We start from the raw sequence: 21964 nt of genomic DNA, 5'->3' as shown, positions 1-21964 counted from the left end.
CAAAATATTCATCAACTTTTAGTCATTTGCCGTTTTGCAAAGATGAGGAAAACAACCAGAGCATGAGTAGGAAGTAGCAGGTACATACTTCAGAAGTTGGAATAGAAAGGGTATGCATAAATTGATTTGACTCCGTTCTGCGGGGCCTGCAAGACTGAGATGTTCCACTGGTCCTATGGCGGAGGGCAGCGACGGTTGTAAATCGGTTGGCCTCCCAGCTGGACCCTCAGGAAAAGATCCCCTGTTGGTTATTTCTGCGCTGTCATATCTGACTACTGCTCCTGATTGTGTACCTTTGTTAAGGAAAAACTGAGGGCACCAGCTTTTTTAGTATTTTAGATGTATTGTTAATCTCTGCTTTTTTGTGCATATTGGTTATACTGGCGTGTATGCTTTTTAATTAATGACATAGAATATTGTTAGTCGTTCTGTGCCCAAGTCGTTTAAGAAGTGCGGAATAAAAATAAACAAACAAACAATTTTGTCCTAGAACAAATGTTAAAACATCCTTTTACAACCTTTCATTAAATATTCCAGTCAGCTACATAAAATTATAAAGGTAAACGGGTTCTTGAACAAGTTGACTTAAAGGTTGACTCAAAGGTTGCATTCATACATCAGGATAAACTGTGGCTTTATCAAACTCCAGTTATTTGTGACTTCTGAATGGTCCAACTGGAGTTTGCTTGCTGGCACCAAATCAGGATTTCAAACTAGGATTTGTAGCTGGTTTGCCAACCACAGCTTGTAGTGACATACGATAGCACATATTACAGTTTATTGTGCAGCAGTGCCCCTTGAAATTGTCTGACTACATTGACAGTGGTATAGGGAAGTTGTGCACCCTTGCCAAGAGGTGGAACAGACAAAAAGAAGCAGCCAAACTGGAGTCTATACACAAATTGCTGTATGTTACCAAAGTTTGACAACAGCCCTAGCTTCTCCATAATCAGAACTGGGGAAATGACATTTCAAATGAAAGGTGAGGATTCATCGTGTAAACAAACTTCCTGTTAAAATTACTGGCACCATAATACTGAGAAGAAGTTAAAAGATTAACTCATCCATCCTCTGAATGACTGAGAGACTAACAGGATATAGCTAATTGGATTTTCATAGTTTTAAATTAAGAATATTCAGATTATGAACCTTTCTATCACAAAAGCAAAAAATATCAATGGGGCCAAGCCATTTTAAATATGTTCTCCAGAAAAAGGTCATCTTTTTATTTACAGTGTTTTCTATTTGTACATATTTATAGCAACATCAAAAAGTATTCACAAAGCTTCACTGAGTGCAAAATGCCACTTCGATAATCAGCTATCATCCTAATATTTTACCAACCTGTTTCCCAAGCATTACCCAGATTGTCTTAGCATAGTTTCTATCCGCCTTTACATTAAGGGTCACGCTATTAAAAAGCAACCTCCAAGTGTGAAGATGAAAATTTGCACATCTCAGCTGTATTCAACACAGTTTTAGGCATATCTATATTTTTAAAGTAAATGGATATGCATATGGCTGATGTAGGCATCACAACAACATCAGAAGTGCACGTGTAATAATAATCCAGAGTGCAAAAGCAGCAGCCAGGCTGAGGGAGCCCTCCCCTCTTCCCACTCCTTGCGCTGGGGAGTGGATTTGGACAAATCTGACAAGGAAGTGATTTTTCTCAGTATTATTAAGGCTACAATCACTTTGAATGATTTAAATAAGGCTTTATTTCTGAGGTACTAGTTTAGCAGGTGGGCACACACTGTGCAGACCTACAGAAGTCCAACCCCAACAAGCGTGTAGCAATGACACTGAGAAATGACATCACTTTTTACTATCCCTGAATCACTATTACTTGCCTTTCAGAATAAAACAATAGAAAAAAAACTTATATAAAACTCTTTTTTTGTTTTGCAGCTCATTAATATTTCTAATCAAGGGTCAAATTCTTTCTTCTTAGCATAATCAATGTGATGTGACTAAGTATGTGAATGTTTAATTATAGAAAGAGTCTATGAATGACTTGATGAGTGAAATGAAACATTGCCTCTGACTGGGGTTCTTGTCCTTTGATGCAAAGACCTGCGGGTACACGCCACAGAAAACCCACTTGATGAACTAGAAGGCATGAGACAGACAGCAAGTGGTTTGCAGAATCAAAAGCCACTGTCATCATGCACGCCTGGAAAACTATTTAAAAAACCAAACAAAAGCAGGGACTCATTTATAGCCTATTCTTCAACAGGGCTTCCAACTCTTACCACCACGCGGTTCCAAACTGCAGCCAGTTTTTTCACTACAATCTATCCATCACAGGTTCAAGTCATCTAAGAACGATGTTGACCAAGTAATAACAAGTGTTATAACAAGTGTTGTTTCTGAGGCAGCAGTGGCACTGGCACGGGGAATTATATTTTTCTCACTGGCCTAAACTAAACCCAGCAGGTATGACATCTGCAAGTTTAACCTTCCAATGTACTTAACTTTAAAAGGCTCCACCTCGGGCTCTCTGAATTCTGTTGTCCCAAGTCCAGGGAGCTGGAGCTTACAACACATGGCAGTAAGAGGCTAATTTCAGTCGCATTACATGTGCTACCAGTTATCTATCTCACCTCATTTTGTTTTGAAAGAGAAAATATAGATACATTAAGGTGAGGTTAACAAATGCATATATTTTACTTAAAAACATTCATCTGTTCAAAATAAACTTCATGGGACAAAACCTTTTAAATAACATTTCAATTCAAATTGTATATAATTCTTTAAAGATTTCATACAGCGAAGAATGGTTAACCTTTGAAAATCTGTAGAAAAAAACTCAAAGAGAGAGGAAAACAAAGCTCTGAGGTATCACACCCACCCAGACACAGCCGTACATAGGCTGCAGTATAAGCAGAAAATTGTAGGCCCAAAGGGGAAAATAAGATGACTGATTGTTCTGTTAGAGTTCAGGTAGTTCAGGGGGGAAAAATCCCAGAACAGTCCTCTGAGTGAAGGAACTACCTCAATAAAGTCCTCAAGTGCATTGGAGACCTGATCACTTAAACTGCTCCTGCCAAGCAGCTCCCTGCACCTGAGAGAAATGCAGCCCAAGGTGCCTTGTGCAAAAGATAAGGAATTAGGTGCGGCTATTTCCCGTTATTCCTTATAATATAGCTTTGAGAGTTGTACAAAAGTTCAACTTGTCCTTGATCATGCAAGATACTGCTGGAGTGCTGTCTTTGCCCTGTAACGAGAAATATTTTGTCAATTTTTTTTCCTGAGAAAACACAAGCATACATGGATATCTAGAACTATATTTTTAAAAAAATCAATAGGCAGACTGAAATACTGCAAACTGGATAAACTTGAAGAATCTCACATAATTAGATGGCAGCTATTCAAATTAGAAATAGCTTCTTTCAGTAAAGCAGGAATTAGGTATTATGCAAATATTAAATGGTGATCTGTAGTTTGTTGGGAAGACCCAAAGCAATACTACAAGAGACCTAAATATTTATGCTAGTATGGCTGTGCCCTTGGTCTAAGTGAAAGGGGAGAATCTTATTCCTGGGGAGCACTAATCCTTATGCATTATGAAATGAAAGCTTTTTCAAATATATCTCAAGGTATCAGCCAAGGAACTTAGCCATACAAGTTTCGGATATCCTGATTATTTCAGACACCCCTTAACTAACAGGGGAGATTAAAAGGTTTGGGGGAAATTAAAAATGTCTAACTTTACCTATGTACACTACTGCAATGCACCTACATATATTAATATAGACCAATCTGGTTTTGTAGTCTTTTTTGGTTTTGGTTTCAAATCTGGTTTTGGAGTCTTTTTTTGTACTTACTTGTCACAAAGATTTGGATCTGATGACTGACTCAATTTGTGTAGAATATCTACTATTCCGATATCTCTGAGTTTATCTTGACGTTCTTGGGAACCTAATACAATAACATGGCACATTGTTAATAATTATTTTAAGAGTTACAAGGTGTGTAGTATAAAATTGTGCATACGAACTCTTGGATCAGAATCCCAGTTAACTCCAGATGCTACGAACACTACCAGCAATAAATTAAGAACAGAAGGTGAGCTTTCTTTGGTTGCCACTAGCTTCTCAGGCAGAGCTAATTAGTACTAGAATAAGAGTTCTCTTACTAGTGGCTCCTGTATTTCGAAAGTCCTGCCAAAAGGTTTTTAAAAATGTAACCACCCAAACCAGAGAAGTAACATGCATTTGCACAGACCTTGCATCTCTAACAAAAAGAAATGCCGACCAAGAACTTTTGAGATCACAAGCAGCATTACAAACAGGCATTTAAAAATAGGGCAAGAGGAGAGGGAGAAAAGCAACAGCAGGAGGAGGACATGGCAATGATGGGAGATTTAGGGAGAGGGGGAGGAGCAAGGCAATGGTGACAGAGGCAAGGTGGAGAGAGGAAAAGGTGGGCAGGAGTTGAACAGTAGGCAGTGGCAAAGGCAGTGGTGGGGGATGACAGCAGCCGTGGTGGTGCAGAGAGGAAGAAGGAATCAGAGTAGGCAGCTTAGAACAGAAAGCATTAAAGATGAACTTCCCATTCTAAGCCTCCATCACCCTGCCACCAATAGCTAGATGACTGCGGGGAAGCCTGGGCTTGGAACACAAAGTATATCCACTTTAAGCCTGCCACACAGACACACAGAAGCCATGATAAGTTGGAGCTGAAAGCGCATCCTATATTTTCTCCTTCAATCTCACCATTTGCTAGCGAGGGGGGTGGTGTACTTGGAGCTGAGAGTAGTGTGCTTTCAGTTCTAAGCCCCCCAACTCAAGCCACTAGTGAGCTAAATGTGGACAGCTTGGAGCTGAAAGTCCCCCACCCATTACTTGACTGGTGGGGTGAGTGGGCTGGCTTCATTAGCTCTTATCCCAGAGAATGGTAGCTGGTGGGGGACGGCATTCCTCTCCCCTGCAAGTTCTTATGGGTTTCCTTTTGCATTACCAGTTTTGGTACAAACTCAATACAGGTTGAGTAGACCTGTGCAAAGCCTCTCTCACCTTTGCTTTCTGATGGTCCAATGTACACAAAATTATTAAAAATGTTGTTTAAAATTACATTCAGACTATGTGTGAAAAGCGTATATAAAACATAAATGAATTTCATGTTTAGACTTGGGTCCCATCCCCAATGTATCTCATTATGTACATGCAAATATTCCAAAATATGGAAAGATGTGAAATGCAGAACACTTCTGGTCCCATGTATTCTGGATAAGGGATACTAAACCTGTAGTAGATTATAGTACCGGTAAGTCTATGAATAAAATGCATCTTTCTACAAATAGTAATTTCCAATAATCAATCACTAGTACCCAGCTTGCTGGGGGTAAAGGGAAGATGATTGGGGAAGGCACCCCGTAAACAAACCACTCCGTAAACAAAGTCTGCCTAGTAAACGTCGGGATGTGACGTCACCCCATGGGTCAGTTTAGTTCTTATACAGTGTACTAGTCTAGCCATAACAGAATACTCATATACCTTCTTCCCTCATTCTGTTACTGTAAATACTCCCCCACCCCCGCAACTACCAATACCTTACATATATGATTCTGGCTGCTGACTACTCCTATCTCAGGGGTGGGGAACCTCAGGCCGGAGGACATTTTTTGTGGCCCTCGGGAGCTCCGGGGCCCTACTGCAGAGGCGGGGCGCACGGCGGCCCTCCAGAAGGTGTTCCTGGCGCCACGGCTTACAGTGGTGCTGCGGCCCTTTGGACCTCCTCTCGCCGACTGTCGGCTGTTGAGCAACGAGAGGGAGGGGGAAAGAGGCTGGCGGCTCCCGGTGGCAGAGCATGCATGCAGGAGCCAATTGGGCTTCGGAGGAGGCCCTTTTGTGGACTCTGGGGAGGAAAGGGCATGGAGACTGGGGCCCGGTCGCGCAGGGCTCTGTGCGCCACCGGGTGTGTGTGTGGGCAGGGGAGGCTGGGGCCCGGTCGCGCGGGGCCAGCGGGTGTGTGTGTGGGGGAAGGCTTTTCTCTCTTTTCTTCCTCTTTTTCTGTCACTCTCCTTTCTCTCCCTCTTTTTCTGTCTCTTTCTTTGCCTCCCTCTGTCCTTTTCTTTGTCTCCCTTCATCCTTTTCTTTCTTTCTCCCTCTCTCTCCATTTCTTTCTCCCTCTCTCTCCTTTCCTCCCTTTTCCTCTTTCTCTGTTTTTCTTCCTCCCTTGCCGATCGACTGTGGGCTGTGCCCCCCTGGCACCTCGTTTGCTCGGGCGCACTGCTGGCTGCCCTTCCGCCTGGGAGGGGGGAGTGGGGGCACCCTGCAGGCCTTCTCTGTGTGGCCTCCCCTGGGGTTGCCAACCTCCAGGTGGTGGCTGGAGACCTGGCAATCCTAGCCTCTCCCCCCCCCCCACCGGGAGATCTACACCTGGTATGGCCCCCGAATGATGTCATAAATGTGCAAATGGCCCTTGGCAGGAAAAAGGTTCCCCACCCCTGTCCTGTCTAATACCTTGTGCAAGTCATTAAGAATAGCCAATGGCCAACATTCACATATATTCCAATAATTCTATAAATTACATTTCCAATATTTGACCAATGTATCTTCGCTACTGAATATCCTACCATCAATAGTAAGATCTTATCTTATACTACCAGAGGATCATACCATTAAACTTTAAGTGCTAACTAGAGTTTGCCGATTAGAATGGAATGGGCAAACTACAGTCAGTACTAAAGAGGAAACTGAAAAGGGATGAGTGAGAGATCTGGGAAACAGGGGAGCACCATGAGCTCACAACTTGTTTCTGACTATCTTAATTCAGCCAACCGATGCTAATTTCTTTTCCTAGCTCCTCAACCACTTCCTGTCGTTTCCACTGTGGATTGCTTTGAGAACCCTTCTGTGCTACTTCTTATTAATAATTCAAGGAGAGGATTCAGACTGTATTTTTAGGCTATGTTTTTCAAGTTTCTATGCTTATAATTCCATTAATGGAACTGTCCAAGAATTTATTTTTTTCAACTTGTTAGGTCTTCAAAAAGCACGAAACCCAAAGCTCTTTCTCCTTATAAGTAAGGCATTTGCAGTGGAAAATAAATGAACGCTACTAGGTTCAATGGGGCTCCTACCTGGAAATGGTTTATAGATGTGACATTAACACTAGTCGTTGTAAGAGACTGCTGCTACAGAAGGAGGAAACTCAGAGCCAATATATAACTGTATTGTCTCACAGCCTCAGGCTGGCTTTCCTAAAAAGATATGGGAAGTCACTATGGTTGGCCAAAATGTCTTCCAGACCTGTTTGCATAAGTATGTTCTGAATGAACCAAAAGAAGTAGACTGTACTCTATGCATAATGTTCAGTGGTGGATATCAATGGAACACTGATCCAACGTTTATGTGGTTTTTCACCAACATTATGCCTTCATGTACACCTTCTTTAGTGGGCAAAGGGAATTATATGGCCCTTTCTCCCTCTCTTTTCTTTTAATCTTTCCTTCTCCACACCTAACATGAAAAAGTGTTCTATACAATGCCCTTTGTTTCATAATTCACAGGTTCAATCAGTGATTCCTTTCTTAAATTAGGGCAGTCTATTTCTTAAATTACAGCCTATGGACTTCCCATAAAAATGTTTCACACAGCAAACCCAAGAATCACATAATCTTACCTTCTTCTTCATTCCATATAAGATTAGATACGCAAAACATGGCAGCAAGCTGAAGTTTAGCATTCGAATGACTCTAAATTTGAACAGAAAGCCATTTAAATATACACATTCTTAAACAATTACAGTTATCTGGCTGGTGCTCTCAAATTATTATCCTTGAAGTATACCAGAAAGTGCTCATTGCACAACAACACAAGAAGAACCTGAATAGTTAAGACATTAGTTACATTACATTATAAAACCAGAACTTCATTACATGTTATATTATAAAGCTAATGTTTCATTCTAGCTTGTCACATGAAACCACTGTTTAATTAAATTAACAGTGGTTGGTGTGATTGTGTAAATGCAGGCTACTCCACTAACTATGTTTAGAGTACGTCAAGCCAGGATTTGTTAACAGTTGTTGCCAATTAATTAACCACAATTCGCCTTAACTACAGTTTTGCGCGACACATGAATGTGGACATCCTGGATTGTGGACATCTGGCATCACTCAGCACAATGAAGGCAAGGGTACCAGCTGAATCGCTGTGGGGAGGCAGATGAAACCAGCATACCAAGAGATGTAACCAGCATTTGTCAAAACAAATCAGAATGACCATCTGTGAGCTGAATCCTGCTTCATACACAAACAGTAAAAATAAACCATGGTTTCCTACTATATCTGAATTGAGAGTGATGATATCTACCCTCATAACAAGAGGGTGACAGCAGGATCAATAGACACATCCCACTTTGCACATCAGATTTGATTTCCATTTGCCCAGGCGCCTGCATTTGAACATCAGCACAGCAGAGGCTGAAGGCTTCCAAACCAGGAAGCTTCCAAACGCACTCCATACACAAGGAAGCACAGAACACAAGCCGTGTTTGCATTCATCATAAAGAGGGGTGTTGTAAGTGTGGCTGCAATGTGAGAACATTTGAGAGAACATCCTTGCTGTGCTACTTGTAATCAAAAGATCAACTGTTCAGGAAAAACAAAGTTTGACCACAAAGTCTTAACATATAGTTACTGTGTTTTTCTCCCTGTTCCTTGTGGTTAAAACACAAGCAATTCTTGGAGAAGCTCTCCAGCAGTCTTCTCACTGTGGGAGTGAAAAAACAACTGAGGAGGAAAGGCATGCCCTTCCTCCTCTCAATGTGATGTAAGTACGGGCAAAACCATTAGAATAGGACAAGGAGAGCACGCCTTATGCTCTGGAGCAACTCTGGAAAAACTTTACACCTGGCCTATGCTCGGTCAGTTTCCATCATGGGATTGCATGAAAGTCATGAAGAACAATACTCTGAACTGATTAGCTATCTACTTAATGTCTTTTTTTACTGAACTTATGTGACCGCCATGCACCAAATCAGTTTAATGGTGCATCTATCCCACTGACTGCCACCCTTGTATTTAAAAAAAGCACTCAGGGCAACTAACAAGAGGAAAAGAAAGTAAAAACAATCATTAAACTAACATAATAAAAAGAGAACAACAAAATGAGTAAAACAGTAGCAGTTAAAATCTTTCCCAGAGACCTTCCAAGTTTGTCTTTAAAACCTTGGAGCCATGGAAAACAGGCATCACAAAAACAATAAAAACAACAGTTGTGATAAAAATAGAAAAAATAATGTCACAAAAAACCAGTCAGCTTCTGGGAAATGCTTAACTTAGCCCCTTTTGAAAGCCCTCCTGAGAGGAACTGTCTTAAATATCTCTAAAAGGTTATCAAAGAAAGGGTCAATTTAGTTTGGAACGGGAGGGAGTTCCAGAGTTTGAGGGCAACCATGGGCAGGCCCCCTCCCCAAAATACCCACCAGTTACATCCTGCAAGGCTGACACCGAAAAGGCCAACTCTGGAAGATCTCATAAGAACATAAGAAAGGCCCTGCTGGATCAGACCAAGGCCCATCAAGTCCAGCAGTCTGTTCACACAGTGGCCAACCAGGTGCCTCTATGAAGCCACTAACAAGACGAGTGCAGCAGCACCATCCTGCCTGTGTTCCACCGCACCCAAAATAATAGGCATACTCCTCTGATACTAGAGAGAATAGGTATACAGCATGACTAGTATCCATTCTAACAGCCATGAATAACCCTCTCCTCCATGAATATGTCCACTCCCCTCTTAAAGCCCTCCAAGCTGGCAGCCATCACCACATCCTGGGGCAAGGAGTTCCACAATTTAACTATGCGTTGTGTGAAAAAATACTTCCTTTTATCTGTTTTGAATCTCTCACCCTCCAGCTCAAGCTATGGGCAGGTTCTTCCCAGCACCTGATACCTGAAACCCTTTTACAATTGAGAAGCCAGGGATCTGCATACAAAAGACATGCTCTACCACTGAATGATGGCACCTTCCTAAGTCTTATGTAAAACAAGCAATAGGAAGATCAATAAAATAAAATTACTTACCATGTAATACTTAATTTTTTGCAAGATATCATCATTTGTCATAATTAGTTCTTTTGCTGTTGTTCCATCTGCTATGTTGGCAAGTATACATAATGTCTGAAAAGGGGGATGGAGGGACAGAATAAAAGTAATTGATGACATACAGAGAACAGCCCAGACACTGCAGAGTCCAGTTTCTTGTCCCAAATGCCCTTGGGACACGATTCTTTGTCCAGCCCCAACAAGATTAAGAGTCAAAAACTGGGGAGCATGCTACTATCCTGAGGTGATCTTACAACTTTGTTTTCGGCTACAGAGTGTTCCTCTCAAGCCCAAGGAGTTCTAGAATGACTACAGGGTAAATAATCTCTAAGCTTTTGCTGGTTTTTCTTTGGCCACTTAAGCTTTCAACAATTGCCAGTAGAGCGCTCCACTTGAAAGCCTCTCTGATGCCTGGGATTTTTCCTGGCAACGTATGGGTAGTGTGTCTGGCACAATCCTAAACATGCAACAGGCTTTGCTTCTGGAAGGTTTTTGTTTGTATTGGCCTGCAAGAGAGGGAAAAGTCCCTACTGTGAGCAGACACACTGCAGAACCTCCATGCTATTTGCATCTTTCATGGCTACACCATCCCACAGCAAATCACAAATAAATAGACATTTATTGATCACTATACCTAATTCTGAGCACAGCCCGAGATGCAGATTCTTAAATCCATAAATTAGGGTCTTGCACTGATAAAGGAGATATTTCTACTAACTTGGGGGAAATCCAAGGTTTATGGAAAAATACAAAAGCTTCACAAAAACAACTGGACGTTTAAAAAAGCCTCCAAATCAAACAAGTGAGCTGTGTGCTTCAGTGGTCATCACAACCTTAACAGAGCAGATGTCACCACAATAGCTATGTCATGAGCACCATCTTCAACAATGAACACCAGCTGAAGTGGTGCGAAAACGATGCTACCAGACAGGAGGATGAAAAGGGGAGTAAAGGGAGGAGGCAGAGGATGAGTCGGCACCAGCACCACTATCAGAGAAACCACATGAGCCTAGCAGGTGGAGGGAGAACCATGGCAGGCAGGCTGAACAGCCAGTGCTGAAAAAGTACACAGCCCAGTGAGGAAGTAGGGAGTATGAGAAAAGCAATGGGTAGGCTGGTCAGCAGGCAACATAGTTTGGTAATCCCAGAATAAGGACATGGAGGCAGCAGGAGTGATGGCTGGGGAAAGTAAAACAGTGGGAGGGACCAGAAAGGGAGGGGCCTGGGAGGGAAACCGCCCACATAGGGGGAAGATAAATGACGGGTGGGGGCAGGGGGAGATGGGATTCCCTCCCTTCGATTCTCTTAGATCTGGGCTTCTTAAACTTTTTCCACTCGCGACCCCTGTTCGCTCGAGAAATTTTTACGCGACCCCGGGTATATAAGCATATAAAATAGGTATACAAATAAAACATTTACTGATAATCATAAAGAAATTTATTTTAAAAATTTTAACAAAATTCGTGACCCCATTTAGTTACAAGTCCCCATATGAGGTCACGACCCACAGTTTAAGAAGCTTTGTCTTAGATCACCTGTTTGTATGTGCATAGGTTTCTTTACACAGGCTACCAAACTGAACTTTTTTAGCTACAGAATTTTCATCTTAGCACAGAATTCATTATTTTGTTTAGCAGACGTAAGCACAATCCCACTTGCACTGATACATATGTATAACTTAAAACAGTACACAATACCTGTTCTTTGACTTCTACATTGTGCTCTCCTTCCAGAATGAGCGTTACCGCTTGCATGATTTGTTTGCCATGAGTACTTATGATCTGATCTATATGCTGTCAGAAGTTATAAATATGAAATTAGTAAACCACTTATTTCAAAAAGTTAAAAGACAAAATTCACTGAACAATTTCTTTAGCAGAAATCTCATTGTACATAGTCTCACTAAAATTAATTCCTAATGACAAAACATATTTTTAGCTTAAATTTACATTTATTACTTGGTCAACAAAAACCTAAAGAATAAAAATATGAGCCAATCTATATTGACTTATGTGGGAGCCCGACAGGGTCTTACATATGTACAAGTTGCATCAATGAACAGAGATAATTTCCACTGAAACATTGTTACTAAAACATCTTGCGTCGATGTGGATGAGTTTTTAGGAGTGAGTTTTTAGGAGTGACTATAAAAGAGAGTCTACCATGATAATGAAAAGTAGAACATGAATTAAGAGAAACAATAGCTGAATCAAGGATGTTTTTTTTTAATGCACACATCTCACACACAAGAAACATGCATAATTTGGGATGCCTATTAAGAACAATAAGTTATTTCTTCCTCTGCACTTCAACTATGCTTCCAAGGTCTAACCCTTCATTCCCAATTAGAAATGCAAGATAAAGATACATTGTAGAAACCCTGCCCAGAAGCAGTTTTGGAGTGGATGCAGGCTAAATAAACTGAAGCTTAATCCAAACAAGATGAAGTGGTACTGGTGCGCAGAAGGTCTGAGCCCAAGATTGAAGGCGTCATCTGTTCTGTATGCACTTCCCTTGGAAGAACAGGTCCATAGTCTAGGGGTGTTCTTGGACCCAGGCCTACTGCTGGATAAGCAGGTGGCAGCTGTGCCCAGGAGTGCCTTTTTACTGGCTTTGACTGGTTAGGTAGCTGCAGCCATTCCTGGGTGGAAAATATCTGGCCACTGTGGTGCATGCCCTGGTTACATCTAGATCACTGCAATGCACCTTCCATAGGACTGCCCTTGAGAACTGTTCATTGACGTTTATGAAGAGTTCTCAAGGGCAGTCCTACGGAAGGTGCATTGCAGTGATCTAATCTAGATGTAACCAGGACATGCACCACAGTGGCCAGATATTTTCCACCCAGGAATGTAGTTGCCAGGGTTGACTGGAGTCAGTCATTAGAGACCGTATCACTCCAGTCTTGGCCCATTTACACTGGCTCCCAATTTGGTGCTGACATTTAAAGGGTTATATAGTTTGATACCAACATACCTGATTCCTTGATTAACCTACCCTAACATTACAGTAATCTTTGGAGGTCCTGCTTCAGGTGCCCCTGCCTTCTGAGATTAAGTAGGTGACAACCCGGGAAAGCACCTTCTTGATAGTGGCAACAAAACTCTGGAACTCTCCCCCCAGGGAGATGTGTCTGTCCCCTTCTGTTGCCATCTTCCACCAGAGGGTGAAGACTTCTTTGTTTTCTTTGGCGATCCCTCAGTGATCCTTCCTTCCTAACCCACAGTTTTAATTGCTGTTTTTATATGTATTTTAGTTCTGGCTTTAATTGTTTTAATGATGGGTTGAGGTTGGTTTTAAAGTGTGATTTTATCATGTATGTTTTAATTCGTTAGCTGTCTTGGCGGCCCTTATGAGGGCAGAAAGGCAGGGCTAGAAATTGTGTAAAATAAATATTTGGAAACCTGCTTATCAAGGCCCTTCTGTGACAACCTCATCAATAATATCCTCTATATATCAAGAAAAGTGGGTGTTTTAGACTACCTGCTAGAAAAAAAGCAAATTTACAGGCACGTACAACGCCTGTATGCCCCTGTCTTCAGTGTAGATCTTCTGGGCCAATGCTCAGAGCAAGCTCTAGCAGTGGCTGATGGTTACAGCCATGGTCCAATTCCATTATCAGAACCACAGTACATAATCATACAAAGTACAGCAGATGCTGTACTTTTTTTTTCATACTCTGAAAGCAACTTCTTCAGAAGAGTGATTCATGGTTCTACTTACTGGACGAGTAGACAACAGGTTTCTAAGTAGTCCCAATGTCTTCATGAGTACATTTACATCAGAATCTGACAATAATTGGAAAAGCTGCTCTGTACTCAAGCCTCGTAGAATATCTGCCTTGATCTTTTGTTCTGCTTGAAATGCCATATTCTAAAGGACAGAGAAAACTAATCTTATATTTGCTGTCATCCCAATATTTTTCACAAAAGGTCAAGTTTCATTACACAAGTTGTCACCATCTGTTGTATATAAACAGGTAAACCAACTACAGTATGCAATGAACATTTCTTAGCAGCAAGTTTCTAAACACTCCTGGAAGGCTTCCTAGAGCTTTACAGACTTTCAATTTTAAGATTTATTTAACTCATTTTAAAAATTACTTAAGGTATAGATAATTAGCAGTGCAATACTAAGGAGAGTTACACCCTTCGTTGATATCAATGGGTCTAGGAAGGTGTAATGCTGCATAGCAAGGCCCTGTTAAAATTTAGTGTTTACTGAACATAACTACATTAAAACACAGTTTATTACACTGAAATGTCAGGCACTGGCATACATGCACAAAGAGATATGAACTCTGCCAGTTTTAATAAGTGGTTTGATACTCTCCATGAGTACATTTTTATAATTTCATTTTCAATATTGCTATAGTACCATTTTGCAGAGAGGATGTAATATTTTTGCAAAAACTATCCATTTAACAAGCATGCTTACCATTAAAGCCCAAACGCCATTCACTCGCAAGGCAAGATTGTCACTCTGGGTTAAACTACAGAGGAGATCTATGGCTCCCGATTCTAGAATAGGCTTTATTTAAAAAAAAAAAACCAATTAGTATGAAAAATCTCAACTAAAAATTGACTTAAATTTACACATGTACAAAAACAGCAGCTGGTTAAGTGTTCAGACCACAAAACACATAATGGTTTAGAATTTTCTTAAGCTTCCTGCAGCTGAGATTTAACACATATGTAGAAAATACTGAATATAATACTTTAAAGGCCAGCTCAGGTAGTCCTGTTGGTCTTTAAGGTGCCACTTTTTTTCTGTTTTCTGTTCATACTAACAGATTTATTATGGCAAAATCATTCATGGACTTTCATCAGATGCACGCTGCGCATCCTACATGCGTATAGAGAAAGCAAATATGTAAACAATGCAGTAAAAGACTACAACATGTAAGGCTATGACATCTCTATGCAACGCTCAAGTGTACACATGTGGCACACAAAGTAATCTCCCAACACAGATTTAGCTAAGGAAGCTCTGCTCCAGTGACAAATCTTCCCAGAGGCATAACTGGCTCTTCCAGGAGAAATTTTCCTAGTTTCCTCTGTTGGTGTTCTAAAGGAAGGTGAAAATATTCTGCTTTCAACTGGCCTTTAGAAGTTACTAATCTTGTTGGTTTTTACATAGTTCATCAACAAGCTACTTTTAAATGCCAAGAATTAAATTGTTTTCATTTATTTATTTCATTTATATCCTGCCTTTCCCCCCAATGGGGATGCAAAGTGGCTTCTACCATTCTTCTAGTGGTTAAGAACGGTGGTTTGGAGCGGTGGGGTCTGATCTGCAGAACCGGGATTGATTCCCCACCCCTCCACATGAGCTGCAGAGGCTAATCTGGTGAAGTGGATTTGCATCTCCACTCCTACACACAAAGCCAGCTGGGTGACCTTGGGCAAGTCACTCTCTCTCAACCTCACCTACCTCACAGGGTGTCTGTTGTGGGGAGGGGAAGGGAAGGTGATTGTAATCTGGTTTGATTCTCCCTTAAGTGGCAGAGAAAGTCGGCATATAAAAACCAACTCTTCTTCTTCCTCCTCTCCTCCTCACAACAACCCTATGAGGTGGGTAACGCTGAGAGTCTGTGACTAGGCCCCAAGGTCTAGTCACTATTTTGAAAGAAAAAAGTTGCTGATAGTTATGAAAATCGGACGGGATTAGAAGAATTTCAAGCCCAAGGCAGGACTCCTAAGTAGCAGCAGACATCGCCTTCAATTTTATCTTGCAAAAAGTCACAAGTATATTTTCTGATTAAAAAACAAACCTCTTTGCTTGGAGAAAATTCTAAGAGAAGATTGCATAGAGTTGAAGATGCTACCACTAGGATTTCATCTGGAGCATTCTGTAAAACCTAAGAGGAGAAAGAAAAATGAGTACAAACTACAAATATTATAACAATAAGGGGACAATGCTGTTTATACCAAGTGCCTAACTAAACTTCCTATGCTGCCTACCATTGTTCACAACCTGGATACTCCATTTCAGCTCACCTTACCACCACCTGAAAGTCTTAACAGTGTAATCCCAAGGAGAGTTACTCCAGTCTAAACCCATTCATTTCAATGGGTTTAGACTGGAGTAATGCTCCTTAGGATTGCAGTGAAAAAATCCCAAGGACTGCATATGTAGTTGATTCCATGGACATTGTATTTTCCAATAATAACAACAATAACAATTAAAAAATGAGTGTGAACAGACTAAGTAAGTCCTCTGAGTAATGTAGCACTCAGCTTGGTGTAGTGGTTAAGAGTGGTGGTTTGGAAAGGTGGACTCTGATATGGAGAACTGGGTTTAATTCCCCACTCCTCCACATGAGTGGCGGAGGCTAATCTGGTGAACTAGATTGGTTTCCCCACTCCTACAACTAAGCCAGCTGGGTGACATTGGGTTAGTCACAGCTGTCTTAGAGCTCTCTCAGCCTCACCTACCTCACAAGGTGTCTGTTGTGGGGAGGGAAAGGGAAAGTAATTGAAAGCCAGTTTGGTTCTTCCTTAAGTGGTAGAGAAAGTCGGCATATAAAAACCAACTCCTCCTCTTCATCATCCTGGTGTGTTGGTGGGAGTCAGGATGTAAATAAGGTGGAAACTCCTATTCCTTAATCCAGACATTCAGCTGAAGTGCCTTTCCTCTTAATAAGTCATGGAACAAACCCAGGACAGACTGATTTTCAAGACAGCACAATCATTCTTCTGTTCTCTGAGTGATTTCATCTGTTAATTGGTGACAACTCAATGCAGGGATACTGCTATTAGGAACAGTCTGCGGACACATAAAAGGCACTCATGCCTGAAACACCTCTAGAAGAAGAAGAGTTGGTTTTTATACCCTGCTTTTCTCTACCATAAGGAGTCTAAAAGCAGCTTACAATTGCCTTCCCCACCTCCCAAATAGGCACCTTGAGAGGTAGGTGGGGCTCAGAGAGTTCTGAGAGAACTGTGACTTGCTCGAGATCACCCAACAAGCTTCATGTGGAGGAGTAGGGTATCAAACCTGGTTCTCCAGCCTGCCACTCATGTGGAGGAGTGGGGGAATCAAACCCGGTCCTCCAAAGTAGAGTCTGCTGCTCTAACCACTACACCACGCTTGTTCTACAGACCAGCATCTGTTATACACTGTTATACACACTTCACCATTGTCACCACAATGCCATTAAAAAAACCCAACGCTTCATCCACAATCTTCAACTTTATCTACAGCAGTGATCCCTAAGCCTCCACAGCATTTGCCAGAGTATTTCTTCTTCAGTTTGGGGTATAAAATCCAAAGGGTTTTGGAACGGGGGTGGGGAAACCAGGGAACTTCAGGTCACTTTTTACCAACTGACTGGTTAGATAAGCTCATCCTGTCAGGTATGTCACAGCTATGTACCCTCAACTTGGACACAAGCACAGACTGATTTATTTATATCTCTGGGCTTGGAAACCTCTCTCTGTGACTGCTTAGGGAACAAGCCTCCCCACCCACCCCCATTTCTTTGAATATTGAAACCAAACAACATTTCTTCCCCAACTTTAACAGCCAATCCTGACTTTCCTCTGTCTCTTCAGTATAGGGAGATACAAGGCGACAACTTGCTTAGAATCTCCCAACATTGTTTCCCTGGCCCCACCTCAGTATGTTCTTGTGGTGCCACCTACATAATACCTTCTGGAATTTTGAGAGAAGTGCTCACAGACTCATCTAGGTCAAGGTTATCTACAATCTTAAGAAATGATTGGCTGTTCTAGTATTAAGAATCTGAGCTATAAGGTGTCAGGGCATGATGAGAATTTTACCATTTCCTGGCCCAACTCAGATTTTTAAATCTAGAATATTATGGACTATGTTATTATATCTGTAAGGCAAATGTCAGAACATTTAGGTGATCCCATTACAAAAAAACAAAACAAAAAAACACACATGCAGTTGCTTCCCCAATATTCTTTTGAATTCACCTAGAATGCAATTCTACCACAGTTTATAAATCATAAAATTGCATACGCTTGGGCATCACATTTTGTCAACAGAAATTAATAGCTCTAACAGTCAAGTGACCTCAGGGATTAATATTTTTGTTAAGGTAATAATCTGAGTGTTCTCACACATCCCACAGAAGCAATGTACACACAACTAATCACCTTCTTCAAATGTGGAGGAAAGCCAGGAGGAAAGGAACTGAATTTTGCCTCTTAACAATAATACTTAGAGGCTGACAGAAATAATTACCTTGATCAACACCTAATGTGAACATCATTCAACCAGTGATTCATACAGCAACATAAAAGTTTGAAATTTTGCATATTTGTGTTAAAAAGAATATGCACTGCAATTTACACCATAATGTTTCAACTCCAAATTAAACTGTTGAAGGAGTAGTGTACCTTCATTAAGGGTTTCCATACAGCATGGTCTTGGAAACTTGTCCGAAGCTGCTGCACGGATCGAGACAAACTGTGCAAACATCTGCAAAGAGAAACAACACATAAGATGCCCTAGACATGGCTTATTTTCCCCCCTAAGTATTTTCTTAAAAATTAATTTTAATGCAAAGTTAAGTGAGAATGTAAAGGGCTTATTGTAACTCTCTTTACAAGCTACTGGTTTTGCCCAAATTGATTTACAGTGCCATCTTAAGCAGAATCAATTGCCTTAGAAGGGTATAATTGTGCTCAGGATGTCACTATTAGAATCTTAAGATCAGTTTACTGCATTTCCTAGCAAATAAAGTGCAAAATAAGCACACTGGATGCAAAACTAGGTAAATTCATACCTGACAGCAGCTAAGCGCACCTTGATGCTAGACTCAGACAAGCCATTCACAATCCGATCCATGATATTTTCAGTTTCAATTATCTGAGGGAAAAGATAATGGCATCAGAGCAAGTTCCTGAAAGAGTTGACTTTTTACAATATTTAAGGGTGAGTTGAAGTTCACAACCCAGGAAGAAGGAAAAAACATTCACCAAAGCCTCCTCCACTGTCTTTATTTTGTTCACAGTAGGCTCCTTTTCAGTCCCGTTTGAAATCAACCAAGAACCACCCCCCTCGCCCTGTTTCAGATTCAGCAGGGCAGGAAAATGAAGGGGGAACATATTTTGGTTCAGCCCTAAGAATAATGAAATCCCTCAAACAGGCCAAGGCATCTACATTATTGACCTCATTTGCTAAAAGCTACAATGAAGCAATATGAACTAAATGAAGTGACACTTTTGCAAGATAGAACCTGTTTCTCCCCACCCCACCCCACCCACCTGTGTGATGATGGCAGCTGCAATTAAATATGCAGAACATTCTCACATTTTTACAAAGACTCCATCCATCTTTCAGGGATACTACCTTCTATACACTAAAAGGAGGCTCTGATACCATGTTTCTCTATGGCAAAAGTGACAGCATCTGCTAGCATGCATCCTCAATCTTGTATGTTCATACAAATTATAACACACAAGATCATTCTAAAGATTACTGCACATATTACTTGCTATCTTAACCATACTCACATTTTAAGTTCATTTTTCCACGAGTACTTTCCCCCCAGATAAAATATCTGTTGCAAATAGACCACACATCTTCAAGTTCGTTTTTTCATTTGAGATACTAATTTTACCAAGTATTCAAAGTGCAATGTTTTTATACCAGGGAAAATACCACACATTCTTCCGATAGATCTTGTATTGTTTATATAACCATATTTTAAATGTACAAATCATAGTGACATCATTTGGCTCTATAGATGTTACTGTATTGTAGCTTGACAAGCAAGATACAGTCCCATAGTCAAGCTATAGTTTTATACATTTTTGCTTACATGTGCTTGATGCCATATAATCTTCCTTTGTACGATTAGTATAACTAGCATTATCTCCCCACCTCCACCAATCTATTGCACATGGATAGGATTTTTATTCCAAGAAGTCACTTGCAGAATATTGTGCAAAGACTAAAACTTATTTATGACATATTCTTAATATCACTTAGTAAAATTACTTTGGAATGTTTAATGATAGCAAGCCTGCCAATTAGTTCCTGAGAACAATGATCCTTACTCTAAATGTCTTCCTATAAAATCTATTGAAAGATAAAACAGCACAGATCTGGACTCTATAAACTAGCAAAAACTAGCTTTGTCTTGAACAAGTTCCTGAATGTTAACTGTTAGGTCTCTGACTGACCAAAAAAGGAAAGGAAGTTCAGTAGATCATTCAAACAGGGGTGGGAGTAGAAGGAATCAAAATCCTGTACCTTCTGACAGAAAGGAAGTTTTAGTATTCATTTCATTTACTTAGCAAGCCAGAGACAGCTGCCTTATCACTTCTAGGAATATACAATCCTTTCACATGAATCCTCACCTTTTTTCGTATGTCTTCATCATTAGCTCCAAGTGCAGCATACAACTTGAATGCAGCCTGGCGCAACTCATGCGCATGCTTTAAATCATGGTCAAGCTAATAGAAAAACAATCCAGTTTAGATTATCCTTAACTTGCACAATCTTTAATTGTACATATAACAGAAATAATTTCCATATGAGAGTGAAGGCAAACAGAAAACAAGGCATGCTTCTACTTGCAAACAATATGCCTTTTTGGTACTTCTATCACCCTTTTAGATTGCAATTTTTAACTAGGCTAAAACCTAATCTCAGTTTGTTAAACTGTCTGAATTCCGACATCATGATTAACTGGAGTTGGTTCAATATTTTAGCTTTCAGTCGCAGTATATTGCATGAGATAGGCAGAGAGAAGAGGGAGGGGAGGAATGAACTCTACAAGCAACCAGGTTTGTGCTGGTCACAAATCATTCAGGTGTGTTTATGATATCTGAATTAAGCCTAAACATTGAGCCAGAATGGTACTTCAGTGCTTTACCTAAGCATGGCACTAAAAATAAACAAATTATAATAAAAAAGATACGTCACTTGCAAAAAATTGTACAAAGACTAAAACCTATTTATGATATCCTTAATATCACCAGATAAAATTACTTTAGAATGTTTAATGATAGCAAGCCTGCCAATTAGTTGCTGAGAATAATATTTATTATAAATGTATTCTTTCTATATTTTAGACATTGCTACTTTTACACATTGTTACTTTATATACTTTAGACACTGTTTAGATACACTGTATACTTTAGACATTGTTTAGATAAACTGTGTAGACATTGTTTTCTTGTGCTTTTGGGAAGTTTTGTATTTAATGAGAAAACTCACCCTTTTTATATCAGTGATAGCACTCACTGAACTGGGGTACTTGAAGTAGTCTGCAAGCATTGCAATAAGGTGGTCAGTAATACTGGCAATTCTTTGAAGTTCAACATCTGTTTCAATCAAATAGGCAAGAGTTTCTGCTCCGTCTACTCTCTCTTCTAGTAGCCTCTCTTTACAACACATCCGTACCAAACATGGTAGTGTCTGCAGGGTACAAAATGACAGTTTTCAGCTTGTTTTTCACCTATCTGTAAGCCTTAGATTTATGATGTTTAGGTGTTCTCTAATCAAACAGCTTTTCAAAAATCTACGTAAGCACCTGTACAACAGTAAATATTCACAGACAGACAGTGCTACAGACATTCCTTTGCTGTCGTGATTGTATGCCATTTCTTGACAATTATACAGACTATTAGAATCCTACACAGAATTTATCCATGCCAACATCCCCTTAGACATGCCAAGATTTACTTGAACCAAAATATGCATTAACTTCATGATTTGAGACTGGCTTAGCATTCTTGTAGAATAAAGGTATCATTGAACAAAAACAGTTCTTTGGTTCTTGTAGGTTATCCAGGCTGTGTAACTGTGGTCTTGGTATTTTCTTCTATCTTATATTCGGATCCTCACTTTGACTCCAAGACCACCTCATTTCCATAATCATCTTGTACTCAAGACAACCATGCAATAGAATTTTTGAAAATATAT

General features: G+C 40.4%; 1 protein-coding gene across 3 annotated transcripts in view; it reads right to left on the bottom strand.

The window, feature by feature from the left end:
- Positions 1-2478: 2478 nt before the first annotated feature.
- Positions 2479-21964, bottom strand: part of ARMC8 (armadillo repeat containing 8) — a 59142-nt gene continuing 39656 nt past the window's right edge. For all 3 annotated transcript variants that reach the window (XM_056849785.1, XM_056849787.1, XM_056849788.1), the window contains 12 exons: positions 21257-21457; positions 20395-20490; positions 18816-18898; positions 18427-18508; positions 15831-15917; positions 14495-14587; positions 13781-13930; positions 11755-11850; positions 10037-10132; positions 7633-7705; positions 3831-3924; positions 2479-3220 (listed from right to left, as the gene is read on the bottom strand). In XM_056849785.1, coding sequence (XP_056705763.1) covers positions 3187-3220; positions 3831-3924; positions 7633-7705; positions 10037-10132; positions 11755-11850; positions 13781-13930; positions 14495-14587; positions 15831-15917; positions 18427-18508; positions 18816-18898; positions 20395-20490; positions 21257-21457 — 1185 coding nt within the window. In that variant the 3' untranslated portion in view covers positions 2479-3186. The remainder of the gene's footprint in view (positions 3221-3830; positions 3925-7632; positions 7706-10036; positions 10133-11754; positions 11851-13780; positions 13931-14494; positions 14588-15830; positions 15918-18426; positions 18509-18815; positions 18899-20394; positions 20491-21256; positions 21458-21964) is intronic.

Source organism: Euleptes europaea, chromosome 5, assembly GCF_029931775.1.
Source record: "Euleptes europaea isolate rEulEur1 chromosome 5, rEulEur1.hap1, whole genome shotgun sequence".
Classification (NCBI taxonomy): domain Eukaryota; kingdom Metazoa; phylum Chordata; class Lepidosauria; order Squamata; family Sphaerodactylidae; genus Euleptes; species Euleptes europaea.
Note: the sequence above shows the minus strand (reverse complement) of the source record. Positions and strands in the feature narration are given on the sequence as shown.